A 27,617-nucleotide genomic window follows, 5' to 3' on the forward strand; every position below is an offset into this window, starting at 1 on the left:
TCTGTAAAAATAAAACAAAAATTACAAACCAAATTTGGGTTCACATATTTATTTATTTAATAATCTAATAGTTATAATCTAAATTTTTTCCTAAACATACATCAACAGTTCAGTCTTACAAAACTTAATAGTAATTCAAAATGCTTACTTAGAAAAAAGCAGTACTTAGAACTGGCAGACAAAAAAACAATGTGATTGAAGGTTTAGTCTTACTGTAATGCTTTCCCACCAAAAAATTCTAACATCGGCCAATATCATAATAAATCGGTCATTTCCGGGCTAGTTATATTTCACAATCTTCGGTATTCAATAATTTTTAACCGCTTATAACCAGAATTTAGTACATAGGGATAAAGAATGAGTGATTCTAAATAATATAATGCCCAAGATTTTGAAAAAATAACGTTTGGGAAATAACCGATATGCTTTGATATTGGCCGGTGTTAGAATATTTTGACTGGGAAAGCATTACAGTAAGACTACCTTAACTGTTTACCTGCTGGAACCAAAAGTACATGTAATAAAGCATACATCACAAGCATAAAGCCAGGTCAGCATGCTCATACATTGTATTTACAGCCAGAGAAAGCACTACACTGTCGACAGTTCAGTCTTTTTACAATTATTTTGATACTGAAATGCCAATTACTATGAGTAAACTATTTCAAATTCAAAACAGAACAAATTCATTACACAGCAGGTTAAGGGTTAACTTTTCATTGACTGTCCTGCAAAATATTTAAAAAAGAAAATATCAAAATTTCTATTCCTCTCAACATAGTCCCTATAATTTCGTTCACATGACTAACATTTCAAGCTGCCCATTTTCAGATATCATATATGTGAAATAAAATGTTGATATGATGCACTAATCAATGATTCCCATTTAACTAAATTCTGATCTTAAAAAATTGCAAAGCTTTACATGTAAAAAATAAGATTTTCTCATTTTTGTCTGAATAAGGACAGAATGGACTGATATATGAGATTTCAAGTCATACCAACACTTAAATAGATCACATGACAATTTTGAAATTGGTAAGACCTTGTGAGGAAAAACCCTATGTTCTGTTGCTCCTGGATGCATTATTTTCAGCGCACGCAGGCACAAAAGTAGAACCACCAATGCTTGGCCAAAATGTTGGTTGTTATCTTATAAATGTTATTTGCTATATTTTTAAAGCCGGTTTAAAAATTTTTTAAAAAAAATTTAGTATTTTGAAACATGATGCTGACGGGATGTTTTATGTCTAAAATGTTTTTTGGGCTTTGAAACTCCTGGATTAAACACTGCTTAAAATTTCCCGCATTAAAATTTACAAAAAATTACAATTTAAAAAGAATTAAAAAAAAAATTTGGGCCTTTTACATATTAGCCTTACCCCAAAAATAACTATTATAGTAAAAATTTTTTAACCCCAAAAAAGTAATCTGAAAATTTTTTTTAAAACCAAAATCAAAATTTCTAAAGGAAAAAAAGATAATTTTAAATTCTTAAATTCAAAAATGTTTTTACCCCTTTGTCTTTAAAATTTTCAAAAAATTTTTAAACGTTTTTTTTTAAAAAGTTGAATTTCAAATTTTGGCAAGTTTATAAACTCTTTTGGAAATGAATTACATAAACAGAGATTATAGTAACCTTACTGAAACTCCTTTAAAAACTGCCAACATCTCTCTGAACACATTGTTTATAATATACATATGCAACCCTTTAAAGAAATTTATTTAAAAGTTAATAATTTCACCATTCACCTTACATTATACAGGTAAATATTACAGATATTTGTTTCTTTTGAGTGAATCTTGATTATATTTTATTGAAAAAATATTCTCACATGCATATAACAATAGTGAAATATCAAATACACATGTACCTTCACCTTGAACATAAGTCATGTAATTCTTCAGAATTTTGATATTTAGCATCAAAAGGAAACAAATTTTTCATTTATTTTATGCTATTTATATGACCAAATCACTTATCACGTTGAGTAATTGACCATGCCTTCTAATATCATTTTCTTGTAAAATTCTAAACCTTTAAAAATTTTTCCTTTTTAACAACCCCTGGCGATTTGGCCCCATTATTTATTTTATTAGCCCCTTATGAAAAAACCAAAATAATGGTTTTTTCGAACCCCGCATGGGTCCAGGGCCCGCCCGCGCTTTCCCTGCAGTTGATCAGGATCCCTGCTGTTTGCGTTTTAAATCTTAAAAAGGGGGAAACTGCAGCGAAAAGAGATCCTGACGACTGCCCCGGAAAAGCCCCGGCTGGGCTGGGTCCCTGCCCGGTCGCAAAACCATTTTGTTGGGTTTTGTTTATAACGGCTCAATAAAGGAAAAAAGTTTACACAAATATTGGGACATATATGGGGTTTAAAAAAAAAAGTAAATATGGGAAATTTTTCTCTTGTTTTTGTTACAACAAAAAATTTGCAATTTTTCCCTTTTGGGATTTAGAATAGAAAATGTTATCTTTTTTTCCTGTTTTGTAGTACAGTTATGCACAATTCATTATTTACCATTTCTTTGTTATCATTCAGGCCTACTCAGGCATCGGTTAATATAATACAATGTACTGTTCATTTGAACTCAAACTATGCATTACACCGTGAAAACTCCTTGATTCTGAGCAAAATATAAAAAATGTATGTTTTGTACCCTTGAAGGCCCTTTAACTAGCATAAAATAAATGTCTTCTTCAGAATATTAGGTAAACTCACAGTTACAGTTAATTTGATCACAGAACGCTAATCCAACACTGTTTAAACTTGATAGTAATGTAGAAAATCTATGCTCAAGACAGTGTTGCATTTCAGTTTTGACATTTACACACATACATAATTATATATACATGTTTATAATTATAATATGTCTATACCTATACAATATAATAACCTTGTTGCAACTGATTCTTGTAAAATTAAATTTTGTTACTCTATCTTAGTATGTATTAGTATACCTCTGAAGGCAAACACTTTGAGTGTTGACAAGATTTTTGTTTTTAGAGGTGAACTTGCTATGTGATTCAATGTAGTGTGAAAGTATACATAGCTCTAAAACAAGGCTTGTTCCTACAGAGGTTAGCACTATTATTAACTAAATATTTATTGATATTAGTTTATTGAAACACCCAATTTTTAAAACACTATTTTTTATAACTTGTTGGCAAGAAATTCAAATTTAATGCTTGCAACTTTGACATTAACATTAAGCACAAATTTCCATGCTTATTTATATTTTAATACCCAAAATTTTGTGCCTTGACTGTTTAAATTAAATTTTGCAAACTTTTTATATGCTTTACCATTTCACTTACAATTTTATGTTGGAACTAAAGTGATAAGTCCTCACCATGGGAACAGAGCCCGGCCAGCCTGTATGGATACAAGGCTCTATTTTGAAGAAAATCCCTCTGGTACTTATGATTCGGACAAAGCTTATTACATAAATCTAATAAATGGGAATAACTCTTCAAGTAGGCAAGATAGAGTTATTGTTCTTGAACACTGCTCTTCCTCCAAGTGTGGTCTGTCAGTGAATAAAGTTTGAAGAAAATCACTCAAATAGTTTTGTAGTTATGTTCTGGACAAAATTGGGACAGATGTACAAACTAAGACTATTTCTAATATAAAACCAACATAGTGTGTTTGCGACCAGCATGGATCCAGACCAGCCTGCACATCTGCGCAGTTTGATCAGGATCCATGCTGTTCGCTATCAGTTTCTCCACTAATAACAGGGTATGAAAGCGAACAACATTGATCCTGATCAGACTGCACGGTTGCACAGGCCGGCCTGGAGCCATGTGGGTCACAAATGCACTATGTTCGTTTTGACATGGAGCAGCTCATTTATAAATCTAAGCACAACCATTAGTACATAAAAATTTGAAAATCTAAGCACAGCCAGGCAGTTGAAACTGAAGGACAGCTGTAATCTAGTACATGTACACTCTACATACAGTTAGGCAATTAAAAATTCTATCCATAGCTGGACACTAAAATCTATTGGCATGCAAAATATAAGAGTACTTTCACATAAAAAAAGAGCAGGGTTGTGAGCAAATAACTTGACAAATTAAATAAATAAACCTAAATAAGTGTTCACTTTCTCCTTTCCACCACATTATATGTAAATCTCAATAAACTTTTCTTCTTCAAATATGAATGTAACTTTCTAACATTTAAACTATATGTTACATTACTATCCACAAAAACCATTGTACACAAAATGGACAAAATTAGATCATACAAAAACATGAAGATTAGTTGAATCTATTACCATAATAATATTTGAACACTAGCATATAAAATACACAAAATAAAAGCATATTTAATACACAAAATAAAGTGAAAAATAATGAGTATATAGTTGGAAATAAAGATTTTTGCCAGGTAATATGGCTCAGTGAAAATGATTGTGACATTAAATAACCCAAGCCAATAAGGGAGGGTTTATATGGTTCACCCCAGCCATTAAGGGAGGGCATATATGGTTAACCCAAACCATTAATGGAGGGTTTATATGGTTTACCCAAGTAGGGAGGGTTTATATGGTTAACCAAAGCCATTAAGACAGGGTTTATATGGTTAACCCAAGCCATTAAAGGAGGGTTTATATGGTTAACCCAAGCCATTAAGGCAGGGTTTATATGGTTAATCCAAGCCATTAAGGCAGGGTTTATATGGTTAACCAAAACAAATAAGTGAGGATTTATATGGCTAACCCAAGCCATTAAAGAAATGTTTTTATGATTCACATGTTTATGCACAGCCATATAACCTGTTCAAAGTCTTTATGTTGAATTTATATTACTGCACAACTGTTTTCTTTGTAGAAAATCAAATTTTATTAATTGGGTCATTTTGTGCCTAAAAATAATTATTCTGGAAATAAAAAACAAACTGAGCTAACGGCCTGAAATTTTGAATACAAGTTCTTGGTCCAGACTGATATCAAACAATATAAAAATCTTGAAAAAAATTTTCTTTAGTTTTCACATGCCAAAAAACTGCAGTTGAGTCCCTTTAAAGTGCGATATATTTCAAGTTTATGGTTTTGTCTGATGTAATTTTAAGGGAAACAGTAAGATTTCCTATGAGTAGTGAATAATATAAACCATATCTCACCAACAAAGCCCCATATTTTATTGATTATCATACAACTATTTTATAGTATATGGTGCTCGAACAGTTAAAAAATAAATATTTGATATATATGGGCTGTACATTTGTACTTATACGTAATTTCATATGACAAGCATTTACACTGTGAGTCAAATATATGTGGGTTTATAATATTACACCTATATGGCTTGTACTAAGGGACTAAAATTTTAAAATTACATAAAACTTTTAGATATCAAATAAATTTAAGTTTTTTCAAAAATGTTCAAACAAAACCCTCATGAGAACCATCAACCAGCAGGTATTTTGTACAGGCTACTGAAATTCATCTAACAGATCTTTAAAAGTTAACATGTTACAAAAAAAACATGACAAATTGAACATGCTATCTTAACAATTGTAGAAAATTCTGATCCCTTTAAAACCAATAGATAGGCTAATCTCCATGTCGGGTGTTCAAGTAGTATTTGTCCACGATCGTGTGAATCTTTGGAGTAACTCCACTACACTGTCGTCGTCATTTTCTTGAGCATCTTGTAATAATGTGCGTCCGTCACTGTCAGGAATTTCTTTATTTGCCCCTGATTTTAATAATAAGTTCATCATATCCTCATCACTGTTGCTGTATGCATGCCACAGGGCCGTCCACTCATCATTATCCTGTAGGTTGATATTGCACCGATTCTGTAATAAATGAAATACATGTATAACAATAATACAGATTATATCTGCAGAAACTTATACCTTTCTTTCATTTGTACATCAATAAAATACTATTATACATGAGAATATTATTGATAATATTTTTAAAATTGCAGACTATACATGAGGTATCATTGAAATTGCAGACTACATATGTGATATTTTTGAAATTGCAGACTGCATATGTGATATTACTGATATTGCAGATGACACATGAGATATTGAAATTGCAGACTGCATATGTGATATTATTGAAATTGCAGCATGCATATGTGATATTACTGATATTGCAGACAACACATGAGATATTATTGAAATTGCAGTCTGAAGATAAGATGTCTGAAACTGCAGACTGCATATGTGATATTACTGATATTGCAGACGACACATGAGGTATCATTGACATTGCAGACGTCACATGAGATATTATTGAAATTGCAGTCTGAAGATTAGACGTCCGAAACTGCAGACTGCATATGTGATATTACTGATATTGCAGACGACACATGAGATATTATTGAAATTACAGTCTGAAGATTAGATTATGTCTGAACCTGCAGACTGCATATGTGACATTACTGATATTGCAGATGACACATGAGGTATCATTGACATTGCAGACGTCACATGGGATATCATTGAAATTGCAGAGTGCATATGTGATATTACTGATATTGCAGATGACACATGAGGTATCATTAAAATTGCAGACTACACATGTGATATTGAAATTGCAGACTGCATATGTGATATAACTGATATTGCAGACTACATATGAGATATTATTGAAATTGCGATCTGAAGATTAGATTATGTCTGAAACTGCAGACTATAAATGATATTATTAAAATTGCAGTCTACACATTAGATATTATTGAAATTGCAGACTTACAGATGTCATATAATTGAATGCAATGAATTACTAAATCTGCTGATCTGCCATAGGCACTAAAAAATTGAAAATGACGTAGAATAATAAATAATGGCATCTAAAACATGTGCCAAACTTGTATCAGCACAAAAACAAAACTTGTCCATTATCATCCAGGTTAAACAAGGCAACAGGTTTTATACTGATAACATGGTGTTGAATGCTTCAGTACAGAAAAAATAAAAATATTTTCAATCAGGGGCATTAAAATTACACTTAATTAACAAAAACAATATTCCAACACCCCCTATCTGTAAATTTGCAATTGATGTAAAGGTGGAAAATGCTCCAAATGTCATGAAATGAAAATGTGCAGTAAATGTTTTTGTAAAAAAATAACAGTTTGTCATTTAAAGCATTTACAACATTTCAATGTTCTTTGAGTATTGTGTATTTGTAAAATGAAGCAAAATCAAGTTTGTCACAGTTAACTCGCAGAACAAATAATTAATAGGGGCGAAATTTTTGATAAGGGTCACACTCATTACCACATGGCAATAGTTTGATAATACACTAAATTTTATACCAAAATTCAATCATTTAGGTCTAAGTTTAATCATTTACCCAAGGCTGATACTTTTTACAAAATGGCCCATCGTTTTCAAACCAAGTGGGCCTAGTGCCAAAACTTTCAAAATTCTCGGGAGATCTCTGCATGCGCTATTATAGATACTACAAATGTTATATTTGATATTACCAAAATTGTTGACTACACATGGAATACATGTATAACTGATGCTGAAGATGTATTATTGAAATACTTTTGTTACTGCATAGCAGTCACAATATTTTTTGTCTGCCAACAAAAAGGAAGGGATATAAATAATACAACAGACTGAACTGCTGCTAATCTTAGTTATAAAGATCTATGACAAGAGATATTGCTAACTAAAGTAGAAATGGTAGTAGCGATTAGGTTAATATAAAATAAAACAACCATTAAAACATGGTTATGTAACATGTAAAAAATCTTTCTAATGGATTTGTAAAACAGGACAATTCCATTTCTTCGAGAAAAATGAAAAATTAAATGTAAATTTATAGCAGCCATGTATATAGATAACATTAACATCAGAATTATTCAATGAAAATCAACTTGAAGTTTAAAAATCTTTAACTATAATCACCTTTAACAAGAAAGCTACAAATATTAGTAAATTACCTTTAAGAGAAGTTTGACAACATTATTCTGTTCATTTGCTGTAGCTATGATTAAAGAAGTCTGGTTCCCAGATCCCGCACACTTGAAGTCCATGTCAGCTCCCCCTTCAATTAACACCTGTACAAGCTTGAACTTCCCGTCTCGACTTGAAACAAATAGGGCTGACTCTCCTGCTTTGTTGAGTAAGTTTGGATCAGCTTTACCTAAAAGATAAAACATTGACATGTATAAATAAAAGTGAGAAGGAATGTACTGCAAAATAACCATAACTCTATCTTAAATATTTTCAAATTATCTCCCTTTATGTACTTATTTTGAATGATAAAAACTGCAAAAATATTTTTCTATTGAAACATACACCGAGTAGTTCTATAATGAATTTTGGCTGCATGCCCAGACCTAGCATTTATCAAGATTTTGCAATGAAAGTCCATCCAAATTAGTACCTCAAACTTTTGAAATAGTACAAATGTGTGTAAAACTTCTCTTAGGCAGGGTACGTTGTTTACGGTATTCTTATTTTCTTATGATAAAAGTTAATAGTAAAAGTTATAGTAAAAGAGAATTCTTTATCATTTTAGTTTGAAAGGGGCATCCAACCTATGACCTTGACAGATTTAAAACATTCAGTGTTTTCCAGCCTCTTACATTGACATAATTGAAATAATTTACTTGCTTCCTGACGTCAGACATTGACAAAGTTGCAATCATTTAGTGGCCCCCAGCGTTTGTCATTGACATAGTTGAAATCATTTTGTGGCATATATGCCAAGACTGAATTCATAAAATTTTATACTAGAATATGCGAAAATGGACCTTAACGAAAAGATTAAACAATACCAACTCCGCTAAAGGGATCATGACAATAGCTCCACCTTTTTCTTCAAAAAGTTGTGCTAATACAGTGTTTCCTTTCCTTATATAAATGATACCAGAAAAAGGCACCATTCCCAATAGAAAACAAATTTCCCAATTCATGACTGATAAATTCCCAAAATAACACTGAAAATTTCCTCAAAAATCGGCAAATTTAAAGGTAAACAAAAACAGAAATGCCATTGATAAGTGATCTGCGATAAAAACCAAGTATAACTACATGAGTGATATTTGTACCAAGTTAATTTTGTACTTTTAGCGTTTCACACCTTAACATTATTTATGTAAAATTGTTATGATTATCAATATTTTTTTCAACCTCATGTACCAAAAAGTAATCATGTTTTAAAGTGTATATTATGCATAACTTTCATGTCTCCCTGGATAAAAGAAATTCCCAAAGATTATTTGCATCCTATGTAAAATTCCAAATTTGAGTCAAACCGATGGATTTTTTTCCCAATCTGCCCGGTACCAGCACCATTCCCAAAGTAGGGGAAAAAAAACACTGTAATAATGCTACCTAAAATTGATGCTGATGAGAGGGTCATGACAGTAGCTCCAGTTTTTTCTTCTTTGAAAACTGGAGATAATAATGTATTTAATCATGATTTTCACATATCAAATGACTAACCGTCTAAAAGAATTTTCAAAATATCAGTATATTCTTTTTCTACTGCTGTAAATATTGCCGGATTTCCATCACTGAGAATTTTGTTAGGATCTGTACCTTTATCAAGCAAGACCTTCACCACCTGCAATATAAATTACACTGTATGAATACATGTTATTAAATTTTTAGTTCAGATTAACTTTGAATGGTAGGGGAACAACATACCTTGCCTGCCAGAAGATTTAAGAGAGCCAGACTAGCTGGCTTTGCTACACTTAACATCTTAAATGGACTTGCCCAACTTGCCCAGTCTTGCAAGGGAAAATCTAGAAAATATGTACATTTGTACTGATTGAATAGTACATAGTGTTAATCTAAGCACTTTGATATTTATTTCAATTTTAGAGTAGCAGGCTCAAAGTTTAAGCACTCTGATATTTAATTCAATTTTGGAGTATCAGGCTTGGACTTAAAGGGACTCCACTGAGGTTTAAAAGCCTAAAAACATAACATTTGAATTTCTTACATAAATAAGCTAGGGCACTTTAAACAGAAATATATGCAAAGATACTTTGAAATAAATTGAAAATCGTATTTGTATGCGTTTCTTAGCCCGATTTGAGTAAAAAGCGTTTAAACGCTTTTCATTTTCGGTCATTATTTTACAATTTGAATAATTATTCTGGAAAAACAAAGTGCGCGAATAATCTGAAATTTTGCACAAAGATTAGTTGTCTAAACCTACATCAAATGGTATATTTATCTGAAAAAAATATTTTCAGTCCAATCATGTCAAAAAAACCTCAGTGGAGTCCCTTTAATCTAAGGACTTTGATATTTAATTCAATTTTAGAGTAGCAGGCTCAAAGTTTAAACACTCTGATATTTAATTCAATTTTGGAGTATCAGGCTTGGATTTAATCTCAGCAATTTGATATTTAATACAATTTTAGAGTAGCAGGCTCAAAGTTTAAGCGCTCTGATATTTAATTCAATTTTGGAGTCAGTCTAACTGTAATGCTTTCTTGCCAAATAAATTCTAACATCAGAAAAAATAATGTTCCGAAAATAACTGATTTGCTACGATATTGGCCAATATTAGAATTTTTGGCAGGAAAGCATTACAGTAAGATTACCTTAATTCAATTTTAGAGTAGCAGGCTCAGAGTTAATCTAAGCACTTTGATATTTAATTTAATTTTAGATCAAACATACCTTTGGTAATCTCTTTTTAATAGCACCTTCTAAAGGACAGCCATCCGTTTTATGATGGATCTTTTCTATGTCTGCCCCTTTATCTATTAATAACAATGCCACCTGTTCCAGGCCTGAAAATATACAAATAAATAACAGGCAATTCTATCAATCAAAGAATCTAAATAAATGAACACTAACAAGAAGTAAAAAATATGTACATTTGGAATTAAAAACATTGTCAAAGAAACCTCTAAGCTTAAGTTAGTTTATGTTTGTAATGATAATAGATTCCATTTAAATGAAGACTCTACTTAGGACTTTTTTTGACAAGAGCCGGGACTGGAAATAATGCTTTAAGACCTGTGAAAAACGCCCTGCAACTTTGCATTTCATCACCATTCATGTCTCTCAGAATTAACGCAAAATAAGACATCATATCTTTTACAATGATGTAAAACTAAACCTATCTTATATTTGCTGATTTAAACAAAACTGTAAAATGAAAAACTTAATTCATGTAACTACCAACCAAAAACAGAGCTGATATTGATAATGACAAATCTATGTCACCAATTTAGTGTCATACAAGCAAATCTGTACATCTATGCAGTCATACCATATTTTACTGATGGCAGCTAAATCATTGGGTTTTTATATTCATACAACTGACACAGTACTGAGCTATTCTCTCACTAGGAAAGAAAATGTGTAAAAGGCTAGATAGCTCAGTTGATGGGGCGGTGGTATGGTGTTCTAAGAGTCTAATGTGGGTTCGAGTCCTAGTCAAGACTGCACATTTTCCTCATCCTGTGACGTACATTTGGTGCCCTATAGGGTACCGTGATGATAACTCTGAGTCCAATTTTACACTGTTCTCTGTACCCATATAAAGAAATAAATTGAGGAAGAAATTCAATAAGATGAGTGTCACAGTATTGAACTTTTCACCATTCAGGTTGGATTAAAATGTAAGCAATTGCATAGCTCAGTTGGTAAAACCACAGTAGGCTATTCCTAGGGTCCCAGGTTTGAGGCTGCTCATTTTTCTCACCCTATGACACATAAAGCTACTATAGGAGAAATTCATCAGAGAAATGGGTTAAGTTACCTTGGCTCACAGCATACTGTAGGGGAGTCCATCCATAAAACAAACAATTTATGTCAACACCAGTTTTTAACAACTCTTCAATCTTTTTAATATCTTTCTCCTTCACTGCCAAGTGAAGTTGTTGCTCTGGATTCATTCTTGTGTTTGCTGTAAGAATAATTTCACAGATCTTTACTTTAAATTCTCAATAAACATCAACTGGAAATATGCAAACAGTAAGGAAGAGTTATTATGCTTTTCTTCTTACTATCCCAAAGTATCTATGACTTTGTGGAAATGGTTATTTTTCATGAAAAAATTCAATCTTTTTCTATGGTAATCTTTAGAAGTTTATAGAAATTGTTTTCAGCTTTTATGAACAAAAGCAACTTTAACGCTCTTTCCTAGCAGGAGTGTTACAATACAAACACTAAATAACTCATTAAACATAAAATGGATCCACTATATCATATACTATCAGATTCAAAAGTCTAAAAAATCTTCCAACAAAACTTAAATGCAGCGTCCATCCATAAAACAAACAATTTATTTCAACAGCACTATGGTTGATGTGTTTTAAAAGTCTTTTTTATGTTCGGAAAAGTCATCTGTAAAAGCACTAGTTATATTTAAAGTGATTAAACTGTTTGCATATTTCCAGTTGATGCTTCCCATTTCAAGAAGGTAAAGAATTATATAAAGCAACATGTAAGGTATGTTTTGCGGGTGTGTCATGTCCAAATTTGGTACTTGGTAGGTCAACTTGCTTGATTCAACACATAAAGAAAGCACTATGGTTGATGTGTTTTAAAAGACTTAAATTTAAGTTTGGAAAAAAGTCATCTGTAAAAGCACTAGTTAGTAATATTTAATGTGATTACTTGTTTGTAAATTGTATTCCAAATAGACCATTTTTATTTTCAAGAACACTACTAGCCAAATAAGTTGAGATAATGGCTACAAAATTAAAGAAATACAAAAAAACAAACTATTTTATTGAGGGCCACTCACTTTTAGAAAAAATAAGCAGAATTCTCAACTAAAGACAGAAAAATAATCAGACACGAGTCATGACTCGAATCAAAAATAATTGTACCTGGGTACCTCAAATCAAACATTAGGTGAATTTGCAGCCCTAATTCTATACCATCTCCATTTTTTTTATATTTGAACTCCACGCTGAGCTATGTACAGTACTCGAGCTGTAGACTAACAAGGGTTTTAGCTAGCCATATGGGCATGTATTTCAAGCCAAAAGTTCTAGCTGTATTTGAGTCACTTTCGACTATTCCAGACAATCTGAAAAGTATTTTGACATTACTGGACATTTGGTCCAGCAATCTTGGAAGAATCACTGGACCGAATCAGTTTTCCCTGGACTGAAGGGTATGGACGCTTTTGACCAGGCTGAGCAACTTCAAAATAGTTCATTTCTTGTAGTCACGAAAACTACATGTACTAATTTACCAACCAGAAGTAAGTATTTGATAATACTGATAATTACTGTGTTTATTTTAATTCTAAATACTGTATTATCTTGAAGATAATTTATTTTAAAGTTGAATGTGTAAAATTATAAAAGGACAATCGAACAGGCTTGGGCGGATTTTTCTGGTTCGAACGTAGGATGGTCCCCTATGGTACCACTGTTCTTATTATTTCCAGCAAATTGTACACATAGAAAGAACTTGTATTTACTATTTTAATAAATTGTGTTTAACTATCGAATCTTGCCTTTAAAATACACCTGTCATTCATAGAATAACTCAATTATTTAAATTAGAAACCTCTATGGTCATTCAGCCATGTTTTGAATGGCAGCTTTAACGGAGAGCACTATGGTACCGTGATATGTAAATTGATGGCCCTTTTGGCGTCAATAGAATTTTTTCAATAAAATATGACGTCACTGCAGTTTCAGCAGACGACCTTCACTTGTCAGAATATGAAATTATCAGTTTAACCGGTAAATGTGGGGTAAAATAAAAAAGTTTTCCAACACACTCGGTTTGTTATGGATTTTCCTATCAATGACAGAAATTTATTTAAAATGAAAATATTTCTAACAATTTTTATCCAAATTCAAAAAAGCAGCACTTCCACCATCACTTTAATGGTGGAAACAATTGATTCAGGTCCCGTTCAGTGTGTAAAGAAACACATTTTCTGATTGCACCGGCATTGGCAAGGATGCGGTACCAGCGGGGAGCACTATAATTTTATGGGTCAGGTCCGTCAGGCACTTTTAGGAATGTCTGCTATCCTTAACATACTGTTGAAACTTTACAGCTTAGGACAACAAAGACTCCAATGATTTGTAGTCCATAATTCGTGCGTCAATAATCAAAAAACTTAAGCCACTGTCTACTCTAAATAATTATTTTAGATTTAGACTTGCTCAAAATTTTGAGTTTTGGTAAACTTATAATAGCTCTTATGGTATTCCAGTGTGTGTTTATCAAAGGTTAAAGAAGATGAAAGTTTTGTGTGACATATGCCTTTCAGTTTTCTATCTGTACTGCCTTTTAGTTTTCTATCTGTACTGCACTGTTGCCTATCTATTTATAGGTGGCGCGATAGCTCAGTTGGTTAAACCACTGACTATCTCTCCTGAGGTCCCGGGTTCGATCCTGGGTTACACCTTTGGGATTTTTCAGAGACACTTTCAGTGTTTCCCACCTACCTAGAGGTGTACTAGAGGTGTACTGGTAAGAAATCCAGGTAATCCTCGCATGTATCAGTGTTATACACAGGGCTCAAGCTAGGTTCAAAATTTTGGGAGAAGTCACTTCCCCCACCAGCTGCTTTAGGGAGAAGTGGGGAGACTTTAGGGAGAAGTGAGGAGATTCATTTATCGATGTTTGTTGTATGTTATTGCAATTATGTTGACTCACTGTACATATCTTATTAAATGAATTGGATTTGTGTTACAACAGAATATTCAATTTTAATTTAAAAGTAGTTTGAAACAAGTAATAATAAGAATGAGTATCATGTAATGCAACCATTGCATTAAATGAAGATAAAAAAGCCATAGTTGATTCCTATCATGGATCATATCATGGGTGGATTAACAGTTATTCCCTTCTGATTTACTATTAAAAAGCTTGCGCCGGACATTATATTCATATTCACTTATGTTGTAAAGAAAATGAAAGTAGATAACGAAAGAAACGATCTTTAATTTAACTACATTTGTAATAAATACAGTGTACGTAATACGCCGTCAATTTTATCAAATTTAACTTGTCGACAAAAAAGGTTATCACAACTTTCATTTAAAAGTACCGTTACAGTTATATGTCGAGCGGTCCTCTTAATTCTGACAATCATTCGATAGTGAAAATTTAATTGAGTGTGTGTGTGTATTTGCGTTTATTTATACTCGCCACCGGTTGCCCATATGGGCGAGTCCTCCAGAAGAGTATTAGTCATTTTAGATTTTTGGAGGATAGTGCAATTACAGATACAGAAAGATGCCCCAATTCCAGAAGCTTCTCCTGGTTCTTTAGCGTGCCAAGTGTTTAAGCACCCATACACGGGACCTCGATTTAAAGTCTCATCCGAAAGACTGATTAGTAATTTTAGTTGGCCAGCCCGGGAATCGAACCCACAATGTCGAGATTACAAGTCTCGCGCTCTAACCGATTGAGCTATGCGGGCTGGTAAAAAATTATTTAATTGACGTTTGATCCGTCCATCATAAATAATTGTTACTGGTAGTTGTATGTTAGCGATTTAATGATTGGTTTAATTATGTCGCCTTGATTGAAACGTGAATTACGATTGGTTTCTCACACGTATCCGTAATCTCGCCGTGGGCGGAGTCTAATTGTTCCTCGAGTGTCTGTTAATTAGACTTTTATGACATGTTGGTAAACAAACGGATTAATGACATTTCGCGTTGATTGAGATGCATGACAGTCCCTTTTTCCGGCGGCGAGGTTAAACAAAGCAAACACACACAACATGTTATTCACAGTTATTGTTGGTAATTTTCAATAATGGATCAATAAAATCGGGTGACTTCATCTTCGCTTTCATGTAGGATGTCGGCGAAGTCAGACGGAATTCGGCGACTATTTCGCCCGAATCGCCCAGTAGCTCGAGCCCTGTATACACTGGGCATGTAAAAGAACCAAGGGGTCTATTCAATAAGAGCTAGGGACTGGTTCCAGGATTCCCTTGTATCTTAAAGCTGTTTCTTAAATGTATACAATGTATACCTGCTAAGAGTGATCGAAAACGATTTTAAAGCAGTATGATGTAGAATAGAATAGAAATCTATCATTCAATTTCCACTGCATGCACTGCCTTTGTCTGAAATCACCACTGGCACTGACATTCAAAAATAGGTAAAAAAAGCGGATGGATCTTACTTAAAAAAAGTAAGTGACTATGAAAACGAAATCGGACATGTATATCAACCAAGAAATAAAATGCGTCTGGAGAAAAGGGAGAGCTTACGAATTAAAATATTTGTAATTTTTCGGCACACAGCGTCCCTAGCTACAGTTCAAAAGTTATCCGAACCATGGGTCAATATTAACCCAAAGTTCTGAAAATACAAACAATGGATGAAAAGGTGTAAAGAAAAAAATAATAAGAAAATCCGATAGAATAATTCATTAGTAACGCAAATTTAGTTTCATTTATACATTATCGGGTACATATCATAAACAATTTACGTTCCTGATAGTAAAACGTATTTTACCGGTCGGTCTATTTACCCCAAGACACCCCAAGACACCCCAAGACTACCCCAAGACTACCCCAAGACACCCCAAGACTACCCCAAGACACCCCAAGACTATACCCCAAGACTATCCCAAGACATTCTCTAAGACACCCAAAGACTACCCCAAGACACCCTAAGACACCCCCAAGGACACCACACAAGACTACCCCAAGACACCCAAGACTACCCCAAGACACCCAAAGACTATCCCAAGACACCCTAAGACTATCCCAAGACTATCCAAGACACCCTAAGACTACCCCAAGACACTTTGTTTAACTGATATGTAATTAACGATCTTATTTTACAGTGTTCACGGGAGGTAACTATGTTTTCACATGTACCTATAGAATTATCTCCCTTCTCAGGGATATCACACGTACGTGTCAACAAGTTAACCTATACCTAATGGCACTGATTATAACTCTATTTTAATGTAGTGTAAGGTTATTTCTGCGACAATGTCATTTTATGAGTGACGCATTTTTGATAAATTAATCGATCATATTCTGTTTTATAATATTGATTTGTATTTCATATGTCATTGAATTAATATAGTCTTAATGTTTTTCAGTAAACTTTTAATTTTTAATTTAAATTTTAAGTCAAAACAAAATTTTCTATAGAGAGACAATCAATAAAAATTTAATGATGAAAAAAAGCCAATTCACAATTGACACTATTTAATTTTATTTGACAATAAGTAACAAGATGACAGGTAGATAATCAGTGGTAAGTGCAGCGTTACCTACCGTTTTAATTTGCAATCACACGTCGATAGAAAAAAAGAGAAGAACAAACAGTGTTAAGTCACCTCTGCGTCAAATTGACATGTATATTCCCTGTTTTTTTACAGTGTCACAACACACCTGGGAATACCTGACAAAAAAGTGCATTATGCACAGACATGTCGTACCTGGTATCCTGTACAGCAGTAATTGACATGTGTATTGCCAACTTAGGTGCCATTTTTTTTCGCACAAATCTAAGATTCTCACCATAATATCCCTAATATATAGTTCCCAATTTAATTTAAACACCATTATTCTGTATGATTAATTGCGAATAACTATAACCGTTATTTAAGCACTAATACAGTTTTAGTTGTTTTGTTGTAAATATCAAACATGCCAGGTCGTGCACTTAAACGAGTGAAAGTGAATTATCCATGCAATATTTGTACAGCATACTTGTGATGAATCTCAATGTGAGGAACCCTCAGTTTATGTGACGCAGTGTGACAATTGGGTTCATATTTCATGTGAAACAGATTGTCTACAAAGGATTTATGCTACCGTAGAGCGGTGACCATCCATACACGTGCAGTGTTTGCATAAGGACAGCTGATGGCCCAACGAGATTGCGCCTTTGATAACGACTTAAGCAAGGTAATGTTTAAGGCAAAAACATAATAGACAATGAAGTTTCATATCTTATGATTTAACGATACAATGCTAGCATAGACTGTATATATTAGTCAGATAATTTTTGACGCCGTGTTAGCGTAGGCCATTGACTCTGATCTTTATAGCTTTAAGAAGATGTGCAGGGTATTTTTCGCCGCTTTGGATTATGAGCTCTGAACAATTTGCTGAAAATAATAAATTTGTCATCATTATAGATTGATGATGAACTATATGGTGATTGTTTTAAAAGCCTATTTGTAAGTTTTTACATTTTAAAGCTAGCATGCAGTTTTCGGTAAATTTATTATGATTGGTGTTCGATGGTTATGCTACTCATTAAAGCATAGTACGTTTATCTCACATGAATGGTGTGTCTTTTTTTCCCTGGCTGTTATTCGATAAAAACCGGTAAAATTGCTGGACAGATAATATTCGGCATCTACTGTATTTGTTATATATAGATGTGCTGACTGGATATATAAAAGAGCAATATAGCCGCGAAATGACAAAAAATATTGCCTGATTGCGCTAATTAAAGAAGATGACGTCACACGTTTAACGAGTACTCAACTAATAGCTTTTTTGAACGTTGTTCTATATAATTGACGAATAATAATATAGAGGATATTTGTTTGTTTTGCATGTAAGAGTATTGAAATATAATTTCACTAAGTGAACACCAGATGCAATATTTTTCACGAGTCGGCATAGCCACGAGTTAAAATAAGAATATCTGGTGTTCACGAATGAAATATATTTCAATCTTACATGCAAAACAAATAAATTTTCTTGTTTTATTTCATGCTTTTTAAGTGATTTTAAGTATTTTCCGGCTACAGTGAAAATTATATTACAGTAAAAACACTGGAAAGCATTTAAATAAGACATATTATATACTTAATATAGGGTAAACAGGGTTTTTTTTTTTAATTGTCTAAGGCGTAAACTATAATTCTTTTTTTGAAAATTATTTTTTTTTCTCTAGCGTTCTGAATTTTAATAATTGAAAAATGTACGTATTGGTTCACCATAAAGTCCATCATGTTTGTTGCCTTTTTTACTGAGAAAATTAGAAAGTATCATTTCTATGTTTTTTCCTTCATAATATCCAAAATCTCAGCATTATAGTGTAAAATTAACCCTACGTCTCTTCACTGATTTTATAATGCAAAGAAATCTTGTTAATGTCAAAGAAAATAAAGTGACTTTTTTTCAGTAATTTATATGGTTCAATTAATTGATAATTAAAGGCACAGTTATTGTTTAGACAGTATGGAAAACAGTGAGAAAAAAATGTTATATAATATATATATTTCTATCGCTTGTTTTTTGTGTACAAACCGGACTTACTATCAGATTATCGTCATTAAAATCAGGAACTCATAGACAGTTATCAGACAAACTCCTGACAAGTTATCATATGCACTCTATCCCCCGTGTTACTGGTTCTCCCCCGTGGGTCGTAAAATATTTCAAGATACGCGTTTGATTGATAAACTCAAATGAATTTTATTGCGTTAAACCTACAATATATGATTTTATTTTATGATCTAAATATAGCTGCAATCTCATGGGTCAACATAACTATATGTATATAAGGTTGTACTTTTTGTGGTTATTTTGATTTATTCTTTTCCTATTCATATAATAAAACAATTATTGCCTAGTCTGTCCCATTAAAAATGGAAATGAAATTTGCCTGGTATGAATTAACAAAACGACGTTGAATAAAAATTAAAACTTTTTTGCAGGATTTTTCTCTAAATTGTTCTTTTTTCTTGTAAAAGCAAAGTTTAATTTCTCTACGGCAAGTCTCTGTTGTTTATTTTCCATAGCCATTGCTGAAGTACTCTTCATTTGAAGATAAACGGGACAAAGCATAATTCAAGAACGGCCCATCAACATCACAACTCTTGAAAATCCTGACGAAAAATTTTAAGCGTTGAGATAAATTTGTTTTGATGGCATTAGACATTTATTTTGTATACCCAGATTTTGCAGTGATTGTTAAAATTACACCTTCAATTCATCTATTTACATTTAAATAATTTTAAACATACTTAATGACATGAATCTATGACAGTACAATACTTCTTCCATTAATTCACATATAACCTTCGTCCTGAATTTATATTTTTAAACTATTTGATATATTTCTCAGAAATGATCTCCCTACATATTATCTCGTTATTCCAGACTTCTGTAAATCCTACCCTTTCTTACGTCAGGTTTCTGTTGTGAAAGTTGAAACCTACGAAAAGTTTTAGCGCACGGACATCGAACCTGAAATAAGAAGGGTAACATATGTTGTATCCCATTGGATCCCTGTCAATTTAATTATTTTTAAAATAGATACATGATACGTGATACATACTAATGGATAGAATTTAGACGAAACTACAGAATTATGTAAATTAAAAATTAGCAAAGAACCATTTTTATTGTCTTCTAGCTAGTTGTTCCCGTTCCCCTACGACGCGTTTGGGTATTTAAGATTTTTAAAATACGCGTTTGATTGCAGTCTGTAAATTACGCGTGCTTTTTAAAATGTAATTGTTGCGTTTTGTCTTTTTAGAAATATTTCACGATTTAAATATCATTAATTTACTATTATCGTTTAAAGTTAGACCGCAAATAAATGAGTAATAACTGAACATGTATGCGCAGCGGTTCGCGTAGTTGTTGCATCGTACTATCAACGTGCCGTCTTTCCCTGCGCTTCAATCTGCAGATGCTAGAAAGTTTGTGAGCATGCATACCGGTTGTACTGTTTCTGTGACTTTTTGTCCCAGTGAATTCAGTCTCATATCGCTGAACGAATGATACTTTGTTCGGAAAATATGTTTGCCTCTGATTAACGTGTTTTTTAAATTACATTTATATGTATCGATACAGGCACTCATAATTAATAAGAACCGGAATGGATGTCTCGAAAGCCTCGTATCCCTTACGACGATCGTAACACTGACGTAAGACCATTGTAGCATTTTTTCTGATTGTCTCGAACAGTTCGTAAGTTACGAATCATCGTAAACATCTCGTAAAGTTACGGTAAAAAAATTGACCACATAAGAACAATAACGATAACGAATATAATTGGATTTTATCTTGTCAATTTAGCCTCATTTTCATTTTAAGAGTAAAAAAATCCATGTCAAATGAATATTGTACTCAATCAAGTCTCTTTTTCGTTTTTACAATCCAAAGAGTCTGTATCAAATGCATATTAAACTCAAGATAGCCTCGTTTTTATTTTGCAAATCCAAAAATTACATATCAAATCTATATTGTACGCCCACTAAATTGAGGATATTCAATTTTTTTCTATAAATACATGATTTTTTTCCATCGAGTGGTATGAAAAGAAATATTTTAAGAGTGGCGGTAGCCACGAGTGAAATATGGTAATTTTCATGCCACAAGATGAAAATAAATCATGTATTTATAGAAAAAAAAACTTGAATTTTCAGTTTATTATATACATTTTTCTCTTTCTGGACATTCAAATTTGAAAGTCTTCTCTTAAATTTTGAGTACCGGCAAGACACCAGTGAAAATACGGAAAATAGGTTTCACTGCAGTGAAAAATATATTTTTACAGTGAAAATATGGAAAATGAAAATACGCATTTTATTTCATCAATATTTCGCAATATTTCATTTAAAATTATATAATAAACAAAGTTCTGTCAAAACATTGATGGTGTGAAATAAAGATGTCATTGACAATACTCTGGTTTTATTTCACTCGTACACAGCTGCAAAACTTATATTTGACAAAGCGCTAGAATTCAGTATTTAACACAACAACGTAAAATAAACTCATATTATCAGTGAAATAAAATCCATATCATGCACAGTATATCACTCACACTGGGACTAGATTGTACTGATAAGGGGAGATTACGGCGTAGTAGATTGCTGAACTTGTTTTGGCGAACATTTTAATTATCATGATTCCGTTTGTTTGAAAATTTCATAATAAGTGATTGTATTGTTTTGTTCTAAATGGCACATTTCTCGATTCAAATGTCATTATTTCTTTGTTTAATAAAAAAGTTAAAAATTACGCCGCAATTGTGACTATAAATTTAAACTAACGTTTGTTTACGTAGCGTCCATGCAGCAGTTGAACGTCTGCATGACGTCACCTTGAAACGTGTGTTTGCTTCCCGCGTGTCATTTTTGCCGTTTTCAACACTTTGCAGGCATTAAATATAAAGAAAATGAGTCGTGTCACGACAAAACCAACATAGTGCGTTTGCGACCAGCATGGATCCAGACCAGCCTGCGCATCCACGCAGTCTGATCAGGATCCATGCTGTTTCGCTATCAGTTTCTCTACTTGTAATAGGGTGTGAAAGCGAACCGCATGGATCCTGATTGGACTGCGCAGATGCGCAGGCTGGTCTGGATCCATGCTGGTCGCAAACCCATTATGTTGGTTTTGTCGTGACACGGCTCAAATGTGTTAGTTTTTCGTTACCAAAATGAGAGCCTGTGTACAAAGATTGCCTAAGTTATATACAATGTCGTAAATAACGTTTGAGAAACGAGATCGTTAAGGTGTCCTTCCAGACAATGAAATAAATACATCTTAGTTATACCGTAGCAATCTCGTAAGTTTAGTCACAACTTTAAGATACGAGAATTTTTCGAGACAACCACCCCCGGTTTATATTTATAGTTGAAGAAATTTAGTGAAGTATTTGAGTTTTTACTGTAAGGAATATCTTTCCATTATCATACTGAAGAAATAATGTTTATCACGCACGATTTTGCAACTCCGTAAAAATGGTACTGCACGGTCGTGCATTAGGGATTATGCGATGATCGAGGATAATCGAAAATTCATTTATAGAACCGATTAGCGATGATCGATTACAATGTTTAATAATCGATATTCGGTAATTTATTTTCTTGCTGTTACTTAAGTGACTCACTTAATTATAAAAAAATTAAATTAAAGCCAGTTGTACATATTCACTTTGTTATTGTAAATGTTTCGATTATATAATCGATAAATAATCGAAAAGGGTTGTTCGATTATTTTCGATGATCGTTTATTATTATTGTGCGTGCATATATTTTGACTGGACGTCATTAGCGTTATAAAGACGCGCTAAATGTTAGCGTTATACTATAGGCCCGTCAGTGAAAAATGAATGTTCATTTTATGTATATAATTAATATATCGCCTTGCTGTGTTTTAAGACATCATATTTATGTGACCCGAAATTATATTCACACCACGGTGCGAACTTTAAGCTTCCGTATGATAGCGCAGGGTAAACTACAAGTTAATTATCTAAATACACTACATGCTGTGAGTTCGAGACTGCGTAGATCTATGTTTTCTTTTCTTATTTATTTTTCCAACACATTATATATTCTTTGATTATATACTTTTAAGTGAAATATTGAGAGATACTAACTCAATAAAATGCGTATTTTCATTTCCTTATTTTCACTGTATTTTCACTGTATTTTTTTATTTCACTGTAGCGAAACGTTTTTACCGTTTTTTTTCACTGATATCTTGCCGGACTACGTTCTTCTACATATACAAAATTTAAGTGAAAATCTTTCAAATTGTATGTCCAAAAGAAGAAATCTCAATTTTTACACTAAAAAATGATGCTTCATATAGTATAAATTCGTTATAAAGATTTCTGACAGGTTATATGGGCGTATATAAACGGTTATTTGCAATATAACCGTTTATATACGGCAGTTTAACCTGTCAAACCTATTATTAATTATTATCGAATATCAAATGTAACTGTAAATTCAATTCTAACCCATAATTAATATCTTATCATTGTATATTTCATAGGTTTCCCGTGCCGATGTCAAATTGACAGCATTCACAGCCAGTCGTGAAAAGCAATACATTGATAATTTTGACTACATTGGAAAGTCAACCATTTCATCAGATTTTGTGGAGATAGATAGGAACGCGCAAGAAATAATGAAAAAAGGTGGTTTAAGCAAGTATGGTGTTCCATCCTTAACGACTGGAGATGGCAACTGTCTTTTTAATTCAGCATCAATCGCACTTACTGGTAACGAACTTTTATCAAATGAGCTAAGATTACGAACAGCTATAGAAATGGCAGAGAATTCTGACAAGTATAAATCGCGCCTTGATTATGACGAAATTATGAAACACTCTCCGGACTACTCAGAATCACTTCAGTCATGTTGTACAGACGGTGGATATTCAAGTATTTGGACCGTGATGGCGCTGTCAACTGTAATTGGAAAACCCATTCAAACCCTATACCCACAAATGAACAGTGAAACAGACACAGCGCCATATGCCTTATCCAAATTATTCGTTCCGAGCGGGAGTGAAAACTCCCAACCTTTGACCATATTATGGTCACGTATGGGACCAACAAATGGTAAATTTTGGACTCCAAATCATTTTGTGCCTGTCATTAGTAATGTCCATTTTATACCAAAACACTTCAGCACGCCCGATTCGTTCAAAAAACGTGAAGACTGCCTTTCTGACACTGAAAATATTGCACTGAAAACTCCCAACACGGACATGTCATTTATTTCAGAGTCTTCAGATATGAAGCATATACACTTAAATGAGTCGCAAGATTCAGAAGTTGAAACAACGACAGACCAAATTGATTCTAACCCAGAACTCTCGGAAGTTATTGACATTCCCGATCACAAAGAAGAAAAAAGTGAAACATTAATCCTTCAAACTCCTAAAAATGTTGTACCGTCCACAAAGTGGCACGATGCTACGGAAATCTTAAACATAATTACGAACAAAGAACATTTATTTGTGCACACTGAGGTCCCACCGGGGAATAAATCAAACTGTTACATGCTAGTTGACAATTCCCGCAATATTGTGAATGTAGAAAGAAAGGGAAAATGTGAATTCTTCGATGATATTGGAGTATGGGACAGTTCCAAAGGAAATACGGTGAAATCAACATTTGTCCTTGAAGAGAATGGACACTTGAAAAGTGTAGAATATAAAAACGGGAAATACTGTGTCAAAAAAAGGTTAAAAGGAAATGTATTCTATGAGCCACTTCCAAATCAACCGTCGGACAACGAAGTTTACATTTTAAGTAGGTATTATACACAGTTAAAAAGAGAGCAAACTTTCAAAAAACGTGTTTCATACTTCACGAAGAAATCTGATCTAAATGTTGCGAGTGTCGCGTTGTACGAATACCAGGGAAATCAACCCATTGAATCTAAACCACATGGTAATGCACGGACGGGAAAAACGTTCACACGGACTAATCCAAAGACAATGGACAAGCTGAAACAGTTGAATGAACATGACAAACCTAAAAAGATTTTCCATTGTTTAAAAAAAGACGATTCTATGGATTGTCCTCGTGATTTTAAAGTTGTTAAGAATATAAAATATAAAAGTAAACAGAAAGTTCAGGACACAAACAAATGCAATCAACGTGACAATATAGCTGATGAAATACTAGAAGTTCTAAGTATGATAAATGATCACCCCTATGTCCAAACATTTATACAAAACAAAGACAAGGTCCCTTCAATAATATGCTATACAAATGAACAAATGACAGATCTTAAACATTTCCTTAGGAATGGCAAGAAACAGCCAATTGGAATAGACAGAACCTTCAATTTAGGGAAATTTTTTGTGACAGTTCTAGTTTACAAAAATCAAAGAATTTTCCGAAAGAACACCAATGAAAACCCAATTTTCTTAGGACCAGTTCTTTTACATAAAGACGCTTCATACAAAACATACAAAGTTTTTCTGCAACATATAGCTACCGAAGTAGATAGTGACATTAATACAATTGAAATGAGAATATCAGAAAATATGGAATTCGGTACAGATGATGAAAAAGCCCTTACTAAGGCAATTGAAGAAGTGTTTCCATCAGCTGATAGATATTTGTGTACCAAGCATCTAAAAGACAATGTTAAACATTACCTTCAAAACAAAATCGGCGTTGAAATTAAACAAAGAAACATATTAATGAATGATTTGTTTGGTAGCGGGGGCTTGATAGATGCAGACTCCACTTTGGATTTTGAAACTAAGGCCTCAGAGTTTGAGGAAAAAATTGACAAAGAAAACGATTCACTAAAAACGTATTTCTGTAACAATCTTAAACCAAGACTGTTAGAATTTGTCTTCAAACCGAGTCGAAAAACAAATGGATTTAAGAATTGGACAAACAACAACGCAGAATCAATGAACAATATACTTAAACTATCTTTAGACTGGAAACCGAAACGAACCCGAGAACTAGTCGAAAAAATGTATGATATAACAAATCTCCATTTCATGGATTATCGAAGTGCCCTCCATGACACGGGTAACTACGACCTGACGCCGAATGAACGTCGTGTTTACCATATCCCTGACTCAATTTGGCGCTGTAAGACAGAAGATGAAAAAAATGAAATATTTGACAAATTCTTGATGGACAAAAAGAGACTGATAAAAATGAAGTATGTTGAGGCCAAAAACGGAAAGTACACAGTTATTGACAAAGCTAGTGGTGTGGCTAAGAAACCAGGACAGCGCAAGCGTCCCCTAAATGAAAGAACTAGGAAGCGATGATTGTCCCAAATTATAAAGACAAAAATACAGTGCACATGCATTTAAATGTTCATGCTGAGAATATGAAAGTTAATGAATTTGTATGCATATTGTTTGACTTTTTGTAGCAATGCCTTTAACAAACATAAAATAAAAACTGACAAGTAAATTTTAGAAATGCCGGAAATGTGTGAATTAATAATAAATCGATCACTGGAGTATACCAGGTATATTCGGGAAGAATAGTATAAACTGTTTTCAGACCTATCTATACATGCATGTCGTCTTTGAAATGTACATATAATGTTATACACAATGCTGTATAAGTAGCAATATAATATTTGTTATTGAACATTTTATTTGTGTACTTACTTGTCTTTCTATTTGCTGCATCGTATGTGTTACATAACAGATACATTTTTTTACCAACTCATGAATTGTCTTGTTCAATAATCGACTCTCAAAACCATTGGAAGTAAAAAATAAATAATATCATTATGTTTGTTAATAAAAGTGAATTTGAGTGTCACTGTTTGTTGCCATGCCATTTTGTTGAAAAAGAAATAGACTTTGTTTACATATTTTGTTAAAAAAAAAAGATTAAATGTTCTTATATTCTGTTGAAATCATTGTTTTTTATTCCAAGTGAAATATATCTTTAAAATTATACATTTGTTAATTGACCATTGTACTTTTCCTACTTTTCAAACATTAATTGTCGCTGCAATGTAATTCAAGCTATATTTTAGTTAACACATACAAACACATACAAAGAAACATATTATTAAAATATGATTGAAGAAACACAAGAATTACATCTTATTTTTTATTCCAACCTGTTTCACAACTCCATGGACTCCATGGAGTTAATTCCAATAGTGATATCGGTTGTACCTAGTTACTCCCCTGAGATTATCTCCTACAGGGTCGTATATTTATAAAACTTTTCCAATTTATAAGTTAATTTCCATTAAGAAGATTCTTGGGATGTCTTGCGGTAGTCTTAAGGTGTCTTGGGGTAGTTTTTGGGTGTGTTGGGATAGTCTTGGGGTGTCTTAAGGTGTCTTGGGGTTGTCTTTGGGTGTCTTAACGTGTCTTGGGATAGTCTTGGGGTGTCTTGGGATAGTCTTGGGGTGTCTTGGGGTAGTCTTGGGGTAGTCTTGGGGTGTCTTGGGGTAGTCTTGGGGTAGTCTTGGGGTGTC

General features: G+C 33.0%; 2 protein-coding genes across 2 annotated transcripts; one reads left to right on the plus strand and one right to left on the minus strand.

Annotated features, from left to right (window-relative positions):
- Positions 1 to 3,278: 3,278 nt before the first annotated feature.
- On the minus strand, positions 3,279 to 16,313 carry LOC132748992 (putative ankyrin repeat protein RBE_0997). Its single transcript, XM_060738654.1, has 6 exons — positions 16,165 to 16,313; positions 11,719 to 11,865; positions 10,629 to 10,741; positions 9,435 to 9,555; positions 7,925 to 8,127; positions 3,279 to 5,813 (listed from the first exon to the last, which is right to left on the minus strand). The coding sequence occupies exons 2-6, from the start codon at positions 11,852 to 11,854 to the stop codon at positions 5,586 to 5,588; spliced, it is 801 nt and encodes a 266-aa protein (XP_060594637.1). The 5' UTR covers positions 11,855 to 11,865; positions 16,165 to 16,313; the 3' UTR covers positions 3,279 to 5,585.
- A 7,367-nt stretch (positions 16,314 to 23,680) lies between these two features.
- LOC132748985 (uncharacterized) lies at positions 23,681 to 27,106 on the plus strand. Its single transcript, XM_060738648.1, has one exon. The coding sequence runs from the start codon at positions 23,812 to 23,814 to the stop codon at positions 26,434 to 26,436; it is 2,625 nt and encodes an 874-aa protein (XP_060594631.1). The 5' UTR covers positions 23,681 to 23,811; the 3' UTR covers positions 26,437 to 27,106.
- The last annotated feature ends 511 nt before the right edge of the window (positions 27,107 to 27,617 follow it).

Source organism: Ruditapes philippinarum, unplaced genomic scaffold (assembly GCF_026571515.1).
Source record: "Ruditapes philippinarum isolate M1 unplaced genomic scaffold, ASM2657151v2 ctg11884_1_1_1_1, whole genome shotgun sequence".
In the NCBI taxonomy this organism is placed as follows: domain Eukaryota; kingdom Metazoa; phylum Mollusca; class Bivalvia; order Venerida; family Veneridae; genus Ruditapes; species Ruditapes philippinarum.